General features: G+C 48.8%; 2 protein-coding genes across 6 annotated transcripts in view; one reads left to right on the top strand and one right to left on the bottom strand.

Moving 5' to 3' along the window:
• Positions 1–4402, top strand: part of LOC116816131 (intelectin-like protein) — a 12043-nt gene extending 7641 nt beyond the window's left edge. For both annotated transcript variants that reach the window (XM_032765143.2, XM_032765142.2), the window contains exon 7: positions 4163–4402. In XM_032765143.2, the coding sequence (XP_032621034.1) occupies positions 4163–4315 (153 nt within the window). In that variant the 3' untranslated portion in view covers positions 4316–4402. The remainder of the gene's footprint in view (positions 1–4162) is intronic.
• Positions 1–12784, bottom strand: part of LOC116816132 (intelectin-like protein) — a 111791-nt gene that overhangs the window by 72825 nt on the left and 26182 nt on the right. The window lies entirely within an intron of this gene.

Below are 12784 nucleotides of genomic sequence, written 5' to 3' on the forward strand. Positions count from 1 at the left end.
AGCAGTTGGTCCATTTTGGTCATTTCGGGTCATCGGGGAGATTTAATAAAGATGTTAATTTCTATGTGATTTGTTAGCATTTATAATTCTGAAAGTATCACTAGTGGTGTAATTGTAGATCCCTGACTCCAAAATAGGAGTTGGTGGTCATTCATTATAAGGTTATTGTAGGGGGGCCTTGCGGATACGTTCACAGCTTATTTTCGGTGTCTGCTTGTGCTGGTCGTGTGGCGCTTGCCGTCATTTCTGGGCAGCGGAAGGCGCGGCCTGGCCGGATCCTCAGCTCTGAGGCAGAGCTGCCGCCAGCAGCGGCAGAGAAGTAGGGTACATTGCATGCGTAATGGTATGCCACGCTACTCGTACTGCTGCTGGTGTGCGCACTGCCTTCAGAGCTGGGCCCGGCCTAGCAGCCTTTGCCTCCAGCTTCCCAGCGTCTTCTGCATTCCAGCACAGACTTAAAGGTGGCAAAGTGCCCGTGACTCAAAATACCTGTGAACCCCACTGAACTCTCTTTCTGGGTCTGGGACCCCCAATCTGCGAAATGCTGTCTACCTAGAACCAGGGCCGCATAACCAGCAGAACAGGCAGCCGCCTGGGCAAACACTAGGTCCGGGGCACCGCTCTGCTGGGAGCCCCGACAGAGGGAAGCAGTGGAGCATGTAAGAGCAGTGCTGTTGGGTTCCTAAAGAGAAGGAAATCAACCAGTTTGAGGGAGGGATGGGCTGCTGGGGTCTCTGGGAAGGGTGGGGGAAGATAACGTCACCTGCAGGTGACCCAGATGTCAATGATTATGGGGCAGATCCCCGATTTTGGTTTTTCTCAATATAGTGCTCCATCCCCAGCCACCCCTGTCCCGATGTTTTCAAAATGTGCTGTCGGGCACCGCTAGGTGGGGTAATTGGACCTATATAAGACAAAGGCCCCAAATTATCGGGAACGTCCTATTAGAAACAGGACATCTGGAATATGGTCAACCCTAGCTGGGGAGCGTGGTCGCCTCCCCGGTGCGGCAGCCGATCCATCTCATCCGGGGGAGCGCAGCATGGGCCAGGATGAGCTGCGTGGCTAGATGGGTGCCTGTCAACTGAGATAGATGCTGTGCTAACTTCACTAGGTTCTGTTGGGCTGGCGGTGGTGCCATTGTGTGTGATTGGACCTGAGGGTTTGCTGCTGTGTTGCATCTGCACCCAAGAGGTGGTTGGGGTCCTGCAGTTTTCCACTTCTTCTCTACTTCAGCTGTTGGACTAGTAGACTGCGGGCGAACCATGAAGGCAGTATGCGTTGCCCAATTTAGATTGTCATTTAACAATCTGTTCGTAAAAATGCTTGCTAACAAATCCTGAATTCAATTTCAATATTTTTTAAAAAAAATCAAATCTTCTCTTAAGCCAAAACCAGAAATAGTTGTTGACAATTTTTGTGATAAGTTTGGTATGGGGAAGGGAGTGGGCCATTTCATCAGAGAAACATAAAAATGTTGACTGACTTTCTGTAGCCCTGTTTACGGCGAAATAAGATCCTCCAACAACTGTAAGTATGCCATCTCCTTACTATAAGAGCAGGTGTCGGCAGCCTACAAGCACATGTGCCAAAGGCTGGCACGTGAGCTATTTTGATGGCATGCAGCGTGGGCTGAGCCTCTCAGCCTGCCACTGTCCGGGGTCCGTTGTGCCCCATTGCCACTCAAGGTCCCCGGCCACCAGCCTCACTCACACCCACTGCTGCCTGGGACCCCCAAGAACCCAGGCTGGCAGCAAGCGAGCAGGCAGGCGGCTGATACACTGGCTGAAGCCACTCAAACCCGGCTTCAGCCTTGGAGTTCCTTCACTCAGCTGGCAGCGGCGCTGAGCAGGACTAACTTCAACTAAATAGGGAAAACAAGAGCAACTAATGACACAAGTGAAGCACTTAGAGTAGTGGTCCCTAACTTTTTTTTTTGGCGGTCCCAGACAAGGACCATGGCAGTGAATCGAGCATCCGCCGAAAATGCCGCCCAAAATCGGAGTATTCAGCGGCGACGCTCTGGATGACGCTGCTTATCGCGGCAAGCGGCGTCATCCCAGAGGCATCTGCGCAAATGCCGCCGAATTTCAGTGGCAATTTCGGCGGATGCTTGTCTGCTGGCCAGTACGCAGGTGCACTGAGAGGCCCCTGCGGACGCCATGGCACCTGTGGCACTGCGTTGGGGGACCTGACCTAGAAGAGCCTCCTGAAGCACGGCGATTTTTGATTATGGACTTGAACTGTATGAAGAATTGAGTACGTGTTCCCAATGTTGCCACATGCAAAATCGATAATGGACATGTACAGTTTTCTCATACCAGCAAACTTGTTGACAATATATCCTAATGTGTACATGCCACTCGTATTACTGACAATTCCTGTAACAGTAGCACAGGAGAACGGTTTCTCAGAACTAAAGCTCATTAAAACTATCTCGACTCTACATGGAGTCAGGAACACTTGACTGGTCTTGCTATTCTTGCAATCAAACAAGACATCACTTTGTCTTGTCATACAATGACATTCTTACTGATTTTGCAGACAAAGAGCCCTGCTCTTACATGCTCCACTGCTTCCCATCTGTCGGGGCTCCCAGCAGAGCGGTGCCCCGAGACCTAGTGGTGCCCTAGGCGGCTGCCTGTTCTGCCTATGGTTAAGGACGGCCCTGGTTCCTAGGGTAGACCAGCATTTCTCAGATTGGGGGTCCAGACCCAAAAAGAGAGTTTCAGGGGGTCACAAGGTTATTTTAGGGAGTCACGGCACTGCCACCTTTAAGTCTGTGCTGACTGCAGAGCTGGGAAGCTGGAAGGCAAAGGCTGCTGGCCGGGGGCCCAGCTCTGAAGGCAGTGCCACACCAGCAGCAGTACAGAAGTAAGCGTGGCAATACCATACCATGCAATGCTACCCTTACTTCTGTGCCGCTGCTGGCGGCAGCTCTGCCTTCAGAGCTGGGATCCCGGCCAAGAGCCGCCGCCCTCCAGCTGCCCAGCAATGAAGGCAGCGCCACCGCCAGCAGCAGCACAGAAATAAGGGTAGAAGTTCCGCAAGCCCCCCTACAATAACCTTGTGACCCCAACTCCTTTTTGGGTCAGGATCCCTACAATTACAACACTGTGAAATTTCAGATTTAAATAGCTAACATCATGAAATTAACAATTTTTAAAATCCTATGACCAGAAAATTGACCAAAATGGACCATGAATTTGATAGGGTCCTAGCTGTAGCATTTGTAATAATAATCCCCAGCTCTGCTATGGCTTTTTTCATCAAATCTTAAAGTGCCGCACAAAGGAGGTCAGTATCATCACCCCCATTTTACAGAAGGGAAAACTGAGGCACAGCCAGGACTAAACTCAGATCGCCTGAGTCCCAGTCTAGTGCTGTATTCACTCAGCCACGTTGTCTTCACAGCTCAAGACTTGATTTCTGTTCTAGGGTGTGATACACACCAATGCAGCCCCTTCCCCAGCAGCCCCTTCTCTAGTGCCTTCACAGATCCACGGATGCAAAGGCCAGAAGGGCCAGTATGATGGATCTTCTAGTCTGACCTCCTGCATAGCACATGCCAGAGAAGCTTCCACAGGGATTTCTGCATCAGCCTTTCTGGCCCCTGCCAACCTTCCCAGTGCAGGTCTCCCCCAAACTCCTATGGTAAAGGATAGATTGTGAGCACCTTGGGGCATGGGCCGTATTGATGTTCTGTGTCTGTACAGCACCTAGCACCATAGGATCTGTCCAGGACTGGGGCTCTGAAGCGATACTGCAATGCAAATAATAAATAACAACAACAAAACCCAAAGGCCTAAACCAGCCCTGCCCCTTGTGCAGGCGTTCTCACCAGTGCAAAGGGAGTGGCAAACGCTGGCATCTGGGGACCCATTGCACCAGGGTAAGGGACTGCACAAGAGTTGGGGCAATGGAGGCTCTGGTCCCAAGAGTTAGGAAGGGATTTAAACCCTCATGCTTCAGGGCACCTGCTGCCCTCTGACTGTGCAGGGTCAGGACGTAACTTTCTCTGTGAGCAGATTATTTGCCAGTTGGCTATAGCAGGGTTTTTGCACTTTCCTCTGAAGCAGCTGGCACTGTCCTGGAGACAGGAGAGTGGCTAGATGGGCCCCTGCTCTGCTCCTGCCTGGCAATTCCTCTGCACTCTCCACAGCACTGCATAGGTGGAGGAGGGTTCTTCCCAGAAGGGAACCCGGTTCAGTGTGGCGATTTCCCTGCCTTTGCCTGGGACGGGTACGGAACCCATCAGCACTGGAGCGTATCCAAGGAGATGATTGAATCCGCAGTGCTGCTGTTCTACCGCTGAGTTCGGAAAGGCTGGCATGACCCAGTGAAGGACTCTGCATCGCTCCAGATATAGCTGCTCCCTGGGAGGAGAATTATGGCCACAACTGTGGACATCTGTGATGCAAATAAAGAAAGTGAAGTGCACTGGGGTCTCGGTGTGATTTACTCCCCTTATGACCCAGAGAGGGCTGAAAGGTTCTCAGCACCAGTCAGGATCAGGCACTGCTCTCATGACGAACACCTAGCCCTTAGTTAGCTCTCTGGATCCCTAGATCTCAGAGCACTTTACCAAAGAGGACAGCCCAGGAAGTGATGAAGTTGTCACAGCTCCTGAGTTACCTGCACCTCTCCCCCTCATGTCTCCATGAGGGACTCCCACCTTGATGTCAGGCCTTCAGCTGTCACTCTTCTCGGGGCTGGATTCTGCAATCCCCTCCCTCCAGAGCGGGGCCTGGGCTGCAATTCACAACGATCAGCTCAGCAGAGGTGAGGTCAGTTTAGCTTCTGCAGCCCTGTTCTCTGCCAGGCCGTGGCTGGGTTAGGCGGTGACGAGGCAGCTCTCAGAAAGCGAAGTCCCGTTTATTCACAACAATAGCATTTCCGAGCAAACGTCTCTGAACCCAATAAACAGTGTATCCGAGGTCTAGCTCAGCAGGTGCTCACCACCGCCCCCAGGGTGACCCTGGCAGGTTTTTAAGTACTTCAGATCCCGCCACTGGTCCTGTCTGGTCATCAATTCAGGTCATTTCTTGGACCCTCCTTGATCAGGCTGAACTTTTATACAGTATCGTTACTTTTTCCTTTGTCGGTCTCTTGAGCCAGCTCCAACCAGTCCGTAATATTCCCCAAGTGGGTCAATCTTCACAAGCCTTGTTACCGACATTGTTTGTGTGTTGGAGATTTGTGTTAATTACCCACCTGTTATCTTTCTTTCCTTGAGAAAACAGCTCTTCTTTCACCCATGGAGCCAGGAATACCATCACTAGCCAGCCCCTAAAGATACAGATCCCACTGATAGAGTTGATACAAAAATCTTTGAATATCCCCTGTCTTCATAGCTCTGCATCTGTCACAGATGTAACTTTCCTAAGGTCGTCCAGCAATCCACTGACAGAGCCAGGAATAGACTGTAGGTCCCCTAACCCCCAGTCCAATGCTCCATCCACTAGGCTATGCTCCCTCCCCTTGCTACAGGTGGGGCTGGTTGCACACCCAATTATTAGTGCCTCCCACTGTCCAGGACAAGACCCTGTTCTCAGCTCAATCTAACTTTGCCAAACTTCAACCCTTTGGGCTGGAGTTTTCCATGCCAGCTGTCTGCCTCATGGCGGGTTTCATTATTCATGATTTTTATTATTAATAATTATTATTATTTTCAGCCAGAGGTTTCAGTGGTTTGTGAGACCAAGAACATTGTTTTCCGCACATGATGCCATTCTGACAACATTTTATCTGCACTGCTCTAGCCCACCATGGCGTGGGGCTGGGAGTTGGGATGGTCTTTGGGTCAGGGATGTGTCTTTTGCCAGCCTGGTGAAAATCAGCCCAAAGTTAGCCAGAGTATAAGTCTTTGGGAAAACTGCACTTCACATGTGCTCAGTAGAAGCTTTTTTGATTGTGGCAGCTAAATTCCCTGAAGATACCATTATAACAATCAGGGTCCAGACATCCAAGGAGAGAAAGGAAGGTTTAAACTCTAAAAATAAGCAGATAAATTCATCTGATTGTGTTCACTGTTACTAGACTAGAAGAACATACCGAGTAAGGTCTTTTATGAAAGCTTGTAATGTTCTAAGTTCAGTAATGATTATAAGAGATGTGGACAAACTGTGAGCCCGAAACGATGCATTTGTGTATAGAAAAAACTGCTCATAAACAGTGCTATGAATTCAACTACAGTCACAGCAGGGAGGTGAGCAGGCAAACCGGAGATGTTGGTCATCCTAGCAGTGGAGCTGTTGTGACAGATTGTCACACCCCAGGGGTGCATTTGGGGAGCGGATGGAACCGCTGTGCCCCCTAACAATTCAGATGGGTTGGCCTCTCTCACACGGCTCTGCTGGTGACTCAGCCAGACCTGATATCTCCAGGTCCTGGTATCTCCAGGTGATCTCCAGGTCCTGATATCACCCAATATGACAGCAGGTGGTGCCACCCACCCAACTGAGTTACCTGAGTGCTTTACCTAAGCCACTTATGGACAAACAGGAGACACCAGCCAATTTGCCAGCTCCCCAGCCTGGCATGCCTACTGGAGTATAACCCAGAATTTAGTCCATCTTGCACTGCACAGGGATTAATATAGCACAAGCTCATTAATAGTGTTTGCTCCCCCCTTGATGTAGGGAAGATATGCAACAAGCCTGTGATAACTAAGCTGAGATTGTCCCAAACACTTCACTCAAAACATACTGGTTAAGATTAAACATAAAACAAATTTATTAACTACAGAAAGATGGACATTAAGTGATTATAAGTGATAGCAAACAGATCAAAACAGATGACCTAGCAAATAAAGAAAACACAAGTGAAGCCTAATATACTGGATAGATGGAGTTTGAATTAGCAATATGTCATCCTGACTGATGATACAAGCAGGCTTGCGGATTCTTAAGGCACAAGCTGCATCTATCTGCCTTGCAGCTTGGGTTCCCCTGATCCGTTCCCAGTTCTTCGTCTTCCAGAGCTTCTTTTAGGTTTTGAGTTGTGGGGGAGTGAAGGCAAATCATGACGTCACTCCCCACCTCATATAGTTTCTCCATATGGCAGGAACCCTTTGTTTCAAGCTAAGTTCCCTGCCCAGTTTGTGGAAAAATAAAGGTGCCAGAATGGAGTTTAGTATCATGTGATGTGGTCACATACCCTTGCCTGCTCCCGAGGAGTCATAGCAGCTATTGTCCATAGGCTTTCTGAAGCGTTTCCAGGGAGGCTCACCAGGTGGGGGATAAGCTACTCCCAAGGCCTATTGTTTCCCTTAATGACCCCTTACTATGAATAGGCCCTTCACATCAGCTGTCTAGACTGGAAGCATCTTACCTACTGGGTGTCACCCAGGTGTAACCACACTTGAAATACAGACACATAGTCAATCTTCATAACTCCAAATACAAAAATGATACATGCACACAAATAGGGCAATCATATTCAACAAACCATAACTTTTTCATGGACATCTCACATGACACTTTTTGTACAAGATGCATCAGAACTATGTCATAATCATATCATAATGATACTGCTATGATGGAAATGGGGTGCAGTGCCACAGATGTGTCTGCAGGTTTTGAATAGGTTGTTCTGGCAGGGCCTGATGCTGCTTTGAGTTGGTGGGTCCTGATATGTGCGAGCTTGCTTGGCTAAATTGGGGGTTGTTCGAAGGGCAGAAGAGGGGGTGTGGGAATGATTTATTTCAGGATGTGGTCCCCATCAAGTATGGGTTTTAATTGCTTGATGATACCCCGTATAAGGTCCAGTGTAGGGTGGTAAGTGACAAGCTGGGGTGTGTAGTCAGTGGGGCAGTTTTCTGCATTGAAGCAGGTTCTCTCAAGGTAGCTGGGTGGCCCATTCCATAATGAGAGCAACTTCGCTGGTGGAGTGTCCTTGTTTGATGAAGACGGTTTTAAGCGTGTTAAGGTGTCTATCCTGAACCTTCTCTCAAAGCATGTCCTGTGGTATCTGAGTGCCTGCCTCAAGAGGGCTGGACGGCTTTCTCTGCCTTCCAGTCAAGAACTGACCTTTTGAATTGCACGGATGGAGAGGGGACTAGATTTGACTTGTTGAGGCTGAGCCTGAGGCCCACTGACAAAGGAATCATTTCAAGACTTCTCACCACAGCTGCCAGCCCAAACCCTGATCGAGCAGGTGCCCAGCTGTCTGAGTGCAAATCCTGGTCTCTTTCAGAGGATTCATCATCCACATATCCCACTGCATAGGAAAGATAGGAAGTACGGCAAGAGACCAACCTGGCTTAACCAAGAGATCTTCAGTGATCAAAAATAAAAAAAGATACCTACAGAAAGTGGAAACTAGGTCAAACTACAAAGGATGAATATAAACAAATAACACAAGTACATATGGATAAAATTAGAAAGGCCAGGGCACAAAACGAGATCAAACTGGAGACATAAAGCGTAACAAGAAAATATTCTACAAATGCATCAGAAGCAAGAGGAAGACCGAGGACAAGAAGGACCATTACTCAATGAGGGGGGAAAACAATAACAGAAAATGTGGAAATGGCAGAGGTGCTTAATGATTTCTTTGTTTCAGTTTTCACCAAGCAGGTTGGTGGCGATTGGACGTCTAACATAGTGAAAATGAGGTAGGATCAGAGGCTAAAATAGGGAAAGAACAAGTTAAAAATTACTTAGACAAGTTAGATGTCTTCAAGTCACCAGGGCCTGGTGAAATACATCCTAGAATACTCAGGGAGCTGACTGAGGCAATATCTGAGCCATTAGCGATTACCTTTGAAAAGTCATGGAAGACAGAAGAGATTCCACAAGACTAGAAAAGTGCAAATCTAGTGCCTGTCTATAAAAAGGGAAATAAGGACAACCCGGGGAATTACAGACCAGTCAGCTTAACTTCTGTAACCGGAAAGATGAAGCAAATAATTAAGTAATCAATTTGTAAAGATCTAGAAGATAATAAGGTGATAAGTAATAGTCAGCATGGATTTGTGAAAAATAAATTGTGTCGAACCAACCTGATAACTTTCTCTGACGGGCTAACAAGCCTTGTGGATGTGGGAAAGCGGTATATGTGGTATAGCGTGACTTTAATAAAGCTTTTGATACTGTCTCGCATGACCTTCTCATAAACAAACTAGGGAGATTCAACCTAGTCAGCGTTTCTCAAATGTGCCACTGCGGCTGCATGCGACCACCAAGGGCTTTTCTTGCAGCCACAGCCTCTTGGATGGTGATGGGGAAAGGGTGAAAAGCAGTACCACTTGCCCTGAGGCTACCAGGAGAGGTTGGGTCCTGCCCCCCTCTGGAGAAACAAATGCTAGAGGAGCAAACTGCTAGTGAGTTCTCCACCTTCCTTGGAGTCCCATCCATTCCCCCTGGCCTCCACTGCCTCCCCTGCCCTGCCCATCCATTCTCCCCATTGCCTATGGCCTCCATTGTGCCCCTACTCTCCTCCCATCCAGGGCTTAAGTTGTCCCAGGGCTTGCCAGGGCTGAGTAGGTCTGTTGTTGTGAAAAGTGATATTTGGTAATATCACTTTTCACAGCAGTAGACTTATTAGCTAACAAGTCTTTAAAAAGGTAACCAAAAACGCAAACTAAAGAACAATAAAAATGACAAGACTGTGCAAAGCACTTTAGTTGCGTTTTTATTCTGTTTAGGTTGAGTAAAGAATAGAGACAAGTGTACATTATTTTTATTACTGAGTCTGCAAAAAATCCCAGCATAAATACAATGGAATGATTTGGACATGTATATCTGCATATTTATGTCTTTGGCCAGGTCTACACTACAAGATTAAATCGATTTTAGATACGCAATTTCAGCTACGAGAATAGCGTAGCTGAAATCGAATATCTAAAATCGATTTACTCACCCGTCTTCACCGCGCGGGATCGATCCGCGCGGCTCGCTGTGTCGAATCCGGAAGTCCGGTCGTCTAGCTGGAGTTCCGGAATCGATCTAAGCACGCTCTGGGATCGAGATATCGCGTCCAGACCAGACGCGATATTTCGATCCCCGAGCAATCGATTTTAACGCGCCGATCCGGCGCGTAGTCTAGACGTGGCCTTTGTCTTTCCTAAACTTAATTAGGAATTTTAGTTAAAATTATAATGGCAGCCACCAGCAAGAGTTGGTGGCCGCACTCTGAGGCAACCAGAAAAATTGTCATGAGAACCCCTGACCTAGATGGAGCTACTGTAAGATGGGTGCACAGCTGGTTGGAAAACAGTTCCCAGAGAGCAGTTATCAGTGGTTCACCGTCATGCTGGAAGGGCATAATGAGAGAAGTCCCGCAGGGGTCAGTTGTGGGTCTGGTTCTATTCAATATCTTCATCAAGAATTTAGATAATGGCATAGAGAGTAAGCTTACAAAGTCTGTGGATGATACCAAGCTGGGAGGAGTTGCAAGTGCTTTGGAGGATAGGATTATAATTCAAAATGATCTGGACAAACTGGCGAAATGGTCTGAAATAAATAGGATGAAATTCAATAAGAACAAATGCAAAGTACTCCACTTACGAAGGAACAATCAGTTGCACACATACAAAATAGGAAATGACTGCCTAGGAAGGAGTACTGTGGAAAAGGATCTGGGGGTCAAAGTGGACCACAAGCTAAATATGAGTCAACAGTGTAACACTGCTGCAAAAAAGCAAACATAATTCTGGGACTGTAGTGAGACAGAGTGGCCTCCCATCGAGTGGCCACTTGGAGATCCCTGTTGGGTGGAGTTCACCTCTCCCACCAGAAGTCCATGGGCAGGGCAGGAAGTACAAAAGATGGGTGTGGGAGCTCAGTTGCCAAGCAGCCACTGAAGGAGCCAGATGCCTCCTGTCTGCTCCTGAGCTGGGGACTGCCGCAGGTCCCTGCAGCACTGAGGACTGGCCAACGCGCCAGAGCCACCCGTGGACCAAACCCTGGACAAGTTGCCAGGACTGCCGTAGGCCTTCTACCCAGACAACCCAGCAGAACCCCTATGGACCCAGGTACACCCTGTTAGGCAAAACGATTCTTTTTCCCAAGAATCAGGCAAACACAGACGATACTGAAGGGGGTTTATTCACTGTACCGGGAAGACTGACAAGCAGCTTTGAAAATATGGTGCCATAGTGGCCAGTTATATTCTGTCTCTTATCAATTCATTTGCATTTATCTGTACATACAGAGACAGACATTGTTACAAGTCAAGAGAGAACCCTGACCAAAGATAAAAATAAGACCAGTACGTACATATAGAGATCATCCTAATTGTATCAAATGTCTATGACTACCTTGCGGGGGAAGGAGGCAGGGTCTGGGGGGTAGGGATGAGTGCTTACAGATATCCGGTGGGCTGTGAAGGGAGGGTTTATTCTGTTCTAACAGCTGAGCTAAGTTATCATATATTGACAGAAACGATGTCCTTGCTTCTCAGCAGTTTCTGTCTTTTCTGCTGGCTGAATTTTAACTCCTTCCTGATAGCCCTGAGGGGGAGAAAGGAAGTAGCCATGGGGCACTAGACAATCGTCTGCTTGACAGCTAGCCAGCTACAAGGTCAGTATGTTGCAGGCAGATCCCCGCTAACCCAGTGACGGACCCCTCCGCCACTGTTAGGGCCCTGGACTGGGATGTGGTAGAGTTGGGCGGGCCTGCATCCCCCCTGCTATCCCACCCCTGCATAGGCCAGAGGGCCTGCATCCACCTACGGGCCTCTGCGTGAGGACACTAGGCTCTAACCCTGCCTGAGCTCCCCTAGACTGTGTTTGGGTGCTCTACCCCATCCAGAGCCTGGAGGACTTGTTGCCCCTCCCTGACTAAGGGCCTGGGCTCTGAACAGTTTGTTCAGTGCTCGGCCTGGAGTACATGTTCAAGCCACATAATCTGCATTGCCCTGAATGTAGGCTAAAGACCTTAACTGCCTGTCCCCTGCCCTGAGTGCCGACCAGAGCTACAGGCCAAGTGTGACTCGGCTAATTCCCCAACTGTGAGCAACGCCCCATGACGTAGTGAGGTGGGGTGGCCTCCCACTGACCCAGAGGCGGAGAGGCCACCATGATCCTACTACAGTTGGTGAAGAATGCGGGTATCGACCTTACCCCTCCATTAAGGGGTCCTGCATATGCCACGTCTTTGATATCCCTAGTCGGAGAGATGGAGCTTGACAAGCTCATTAAGTATCTGGCCAAGAGCAAATAGCAGCAACAACAACAATTGGTGCAGCAACTAGTCTCCCAACAACAGCAACTGCTCCGGGAATTGGGGGCCCAACACAGGGAATAGCAGCAACAGTGTCTCCAAAAGCTCGTAGTCCTGCTGCCCAGACCCAGTAGGCTAACCCCAGGGGAAGCAATGAATCCCCCTGCTTCTCCATTGCCCGTACACCTTTCCAAGATGGGACCTACTGATGACCCCAAAGCGTTTCTTGTAACCTTTGAGTGGGTGGCGGTGTTTTTTGGGTGGCCTTCAGAGCAGTGGGCCAACTTCTTGGCCCCCTACCTGATGGGGGCAGCCCAGACCACCTATCATGGACTCCCAATCGATGAGGCATGAGAGTATGGACACATAAAGATGGCCATTTTAGATGCCTTAGACATCACACCGGAGATCAACTGCGTGCGATTTCAGGCTAAAACTTACCCACCGGGGGCCTGCCCACGGGTCGTGGCCCAGGAGATAAAGAACCTCTGCTGACAGTGGTTACACTTTGAGTGACACTCAGCCAGTGAGGTTGTGGAACTGATCACCCTAGAACAGTTTGTCCATGTCCTCCTGCTTCAGTGTAGGGCTTGGGTACTCCAGCACCAACCCACAAC

The sequence above is a fragment of the Chelonoidis abingdonii genome, chromosome 11 (genome assembly GCF_003597395.2).
Source record: "Chelonoidis abingdonii isolate Lonesome George chromosome 11, CheloAbing_2.0, whole genome shotgun sequence".
In the NCBI taxonomy this organism is placed as follows: domain Eukaryota; kingdom Metazoa; phylum Chordata; order Testudines; family Testudinidae; genus Chelonoidis; species Chelonoidis abingdonii.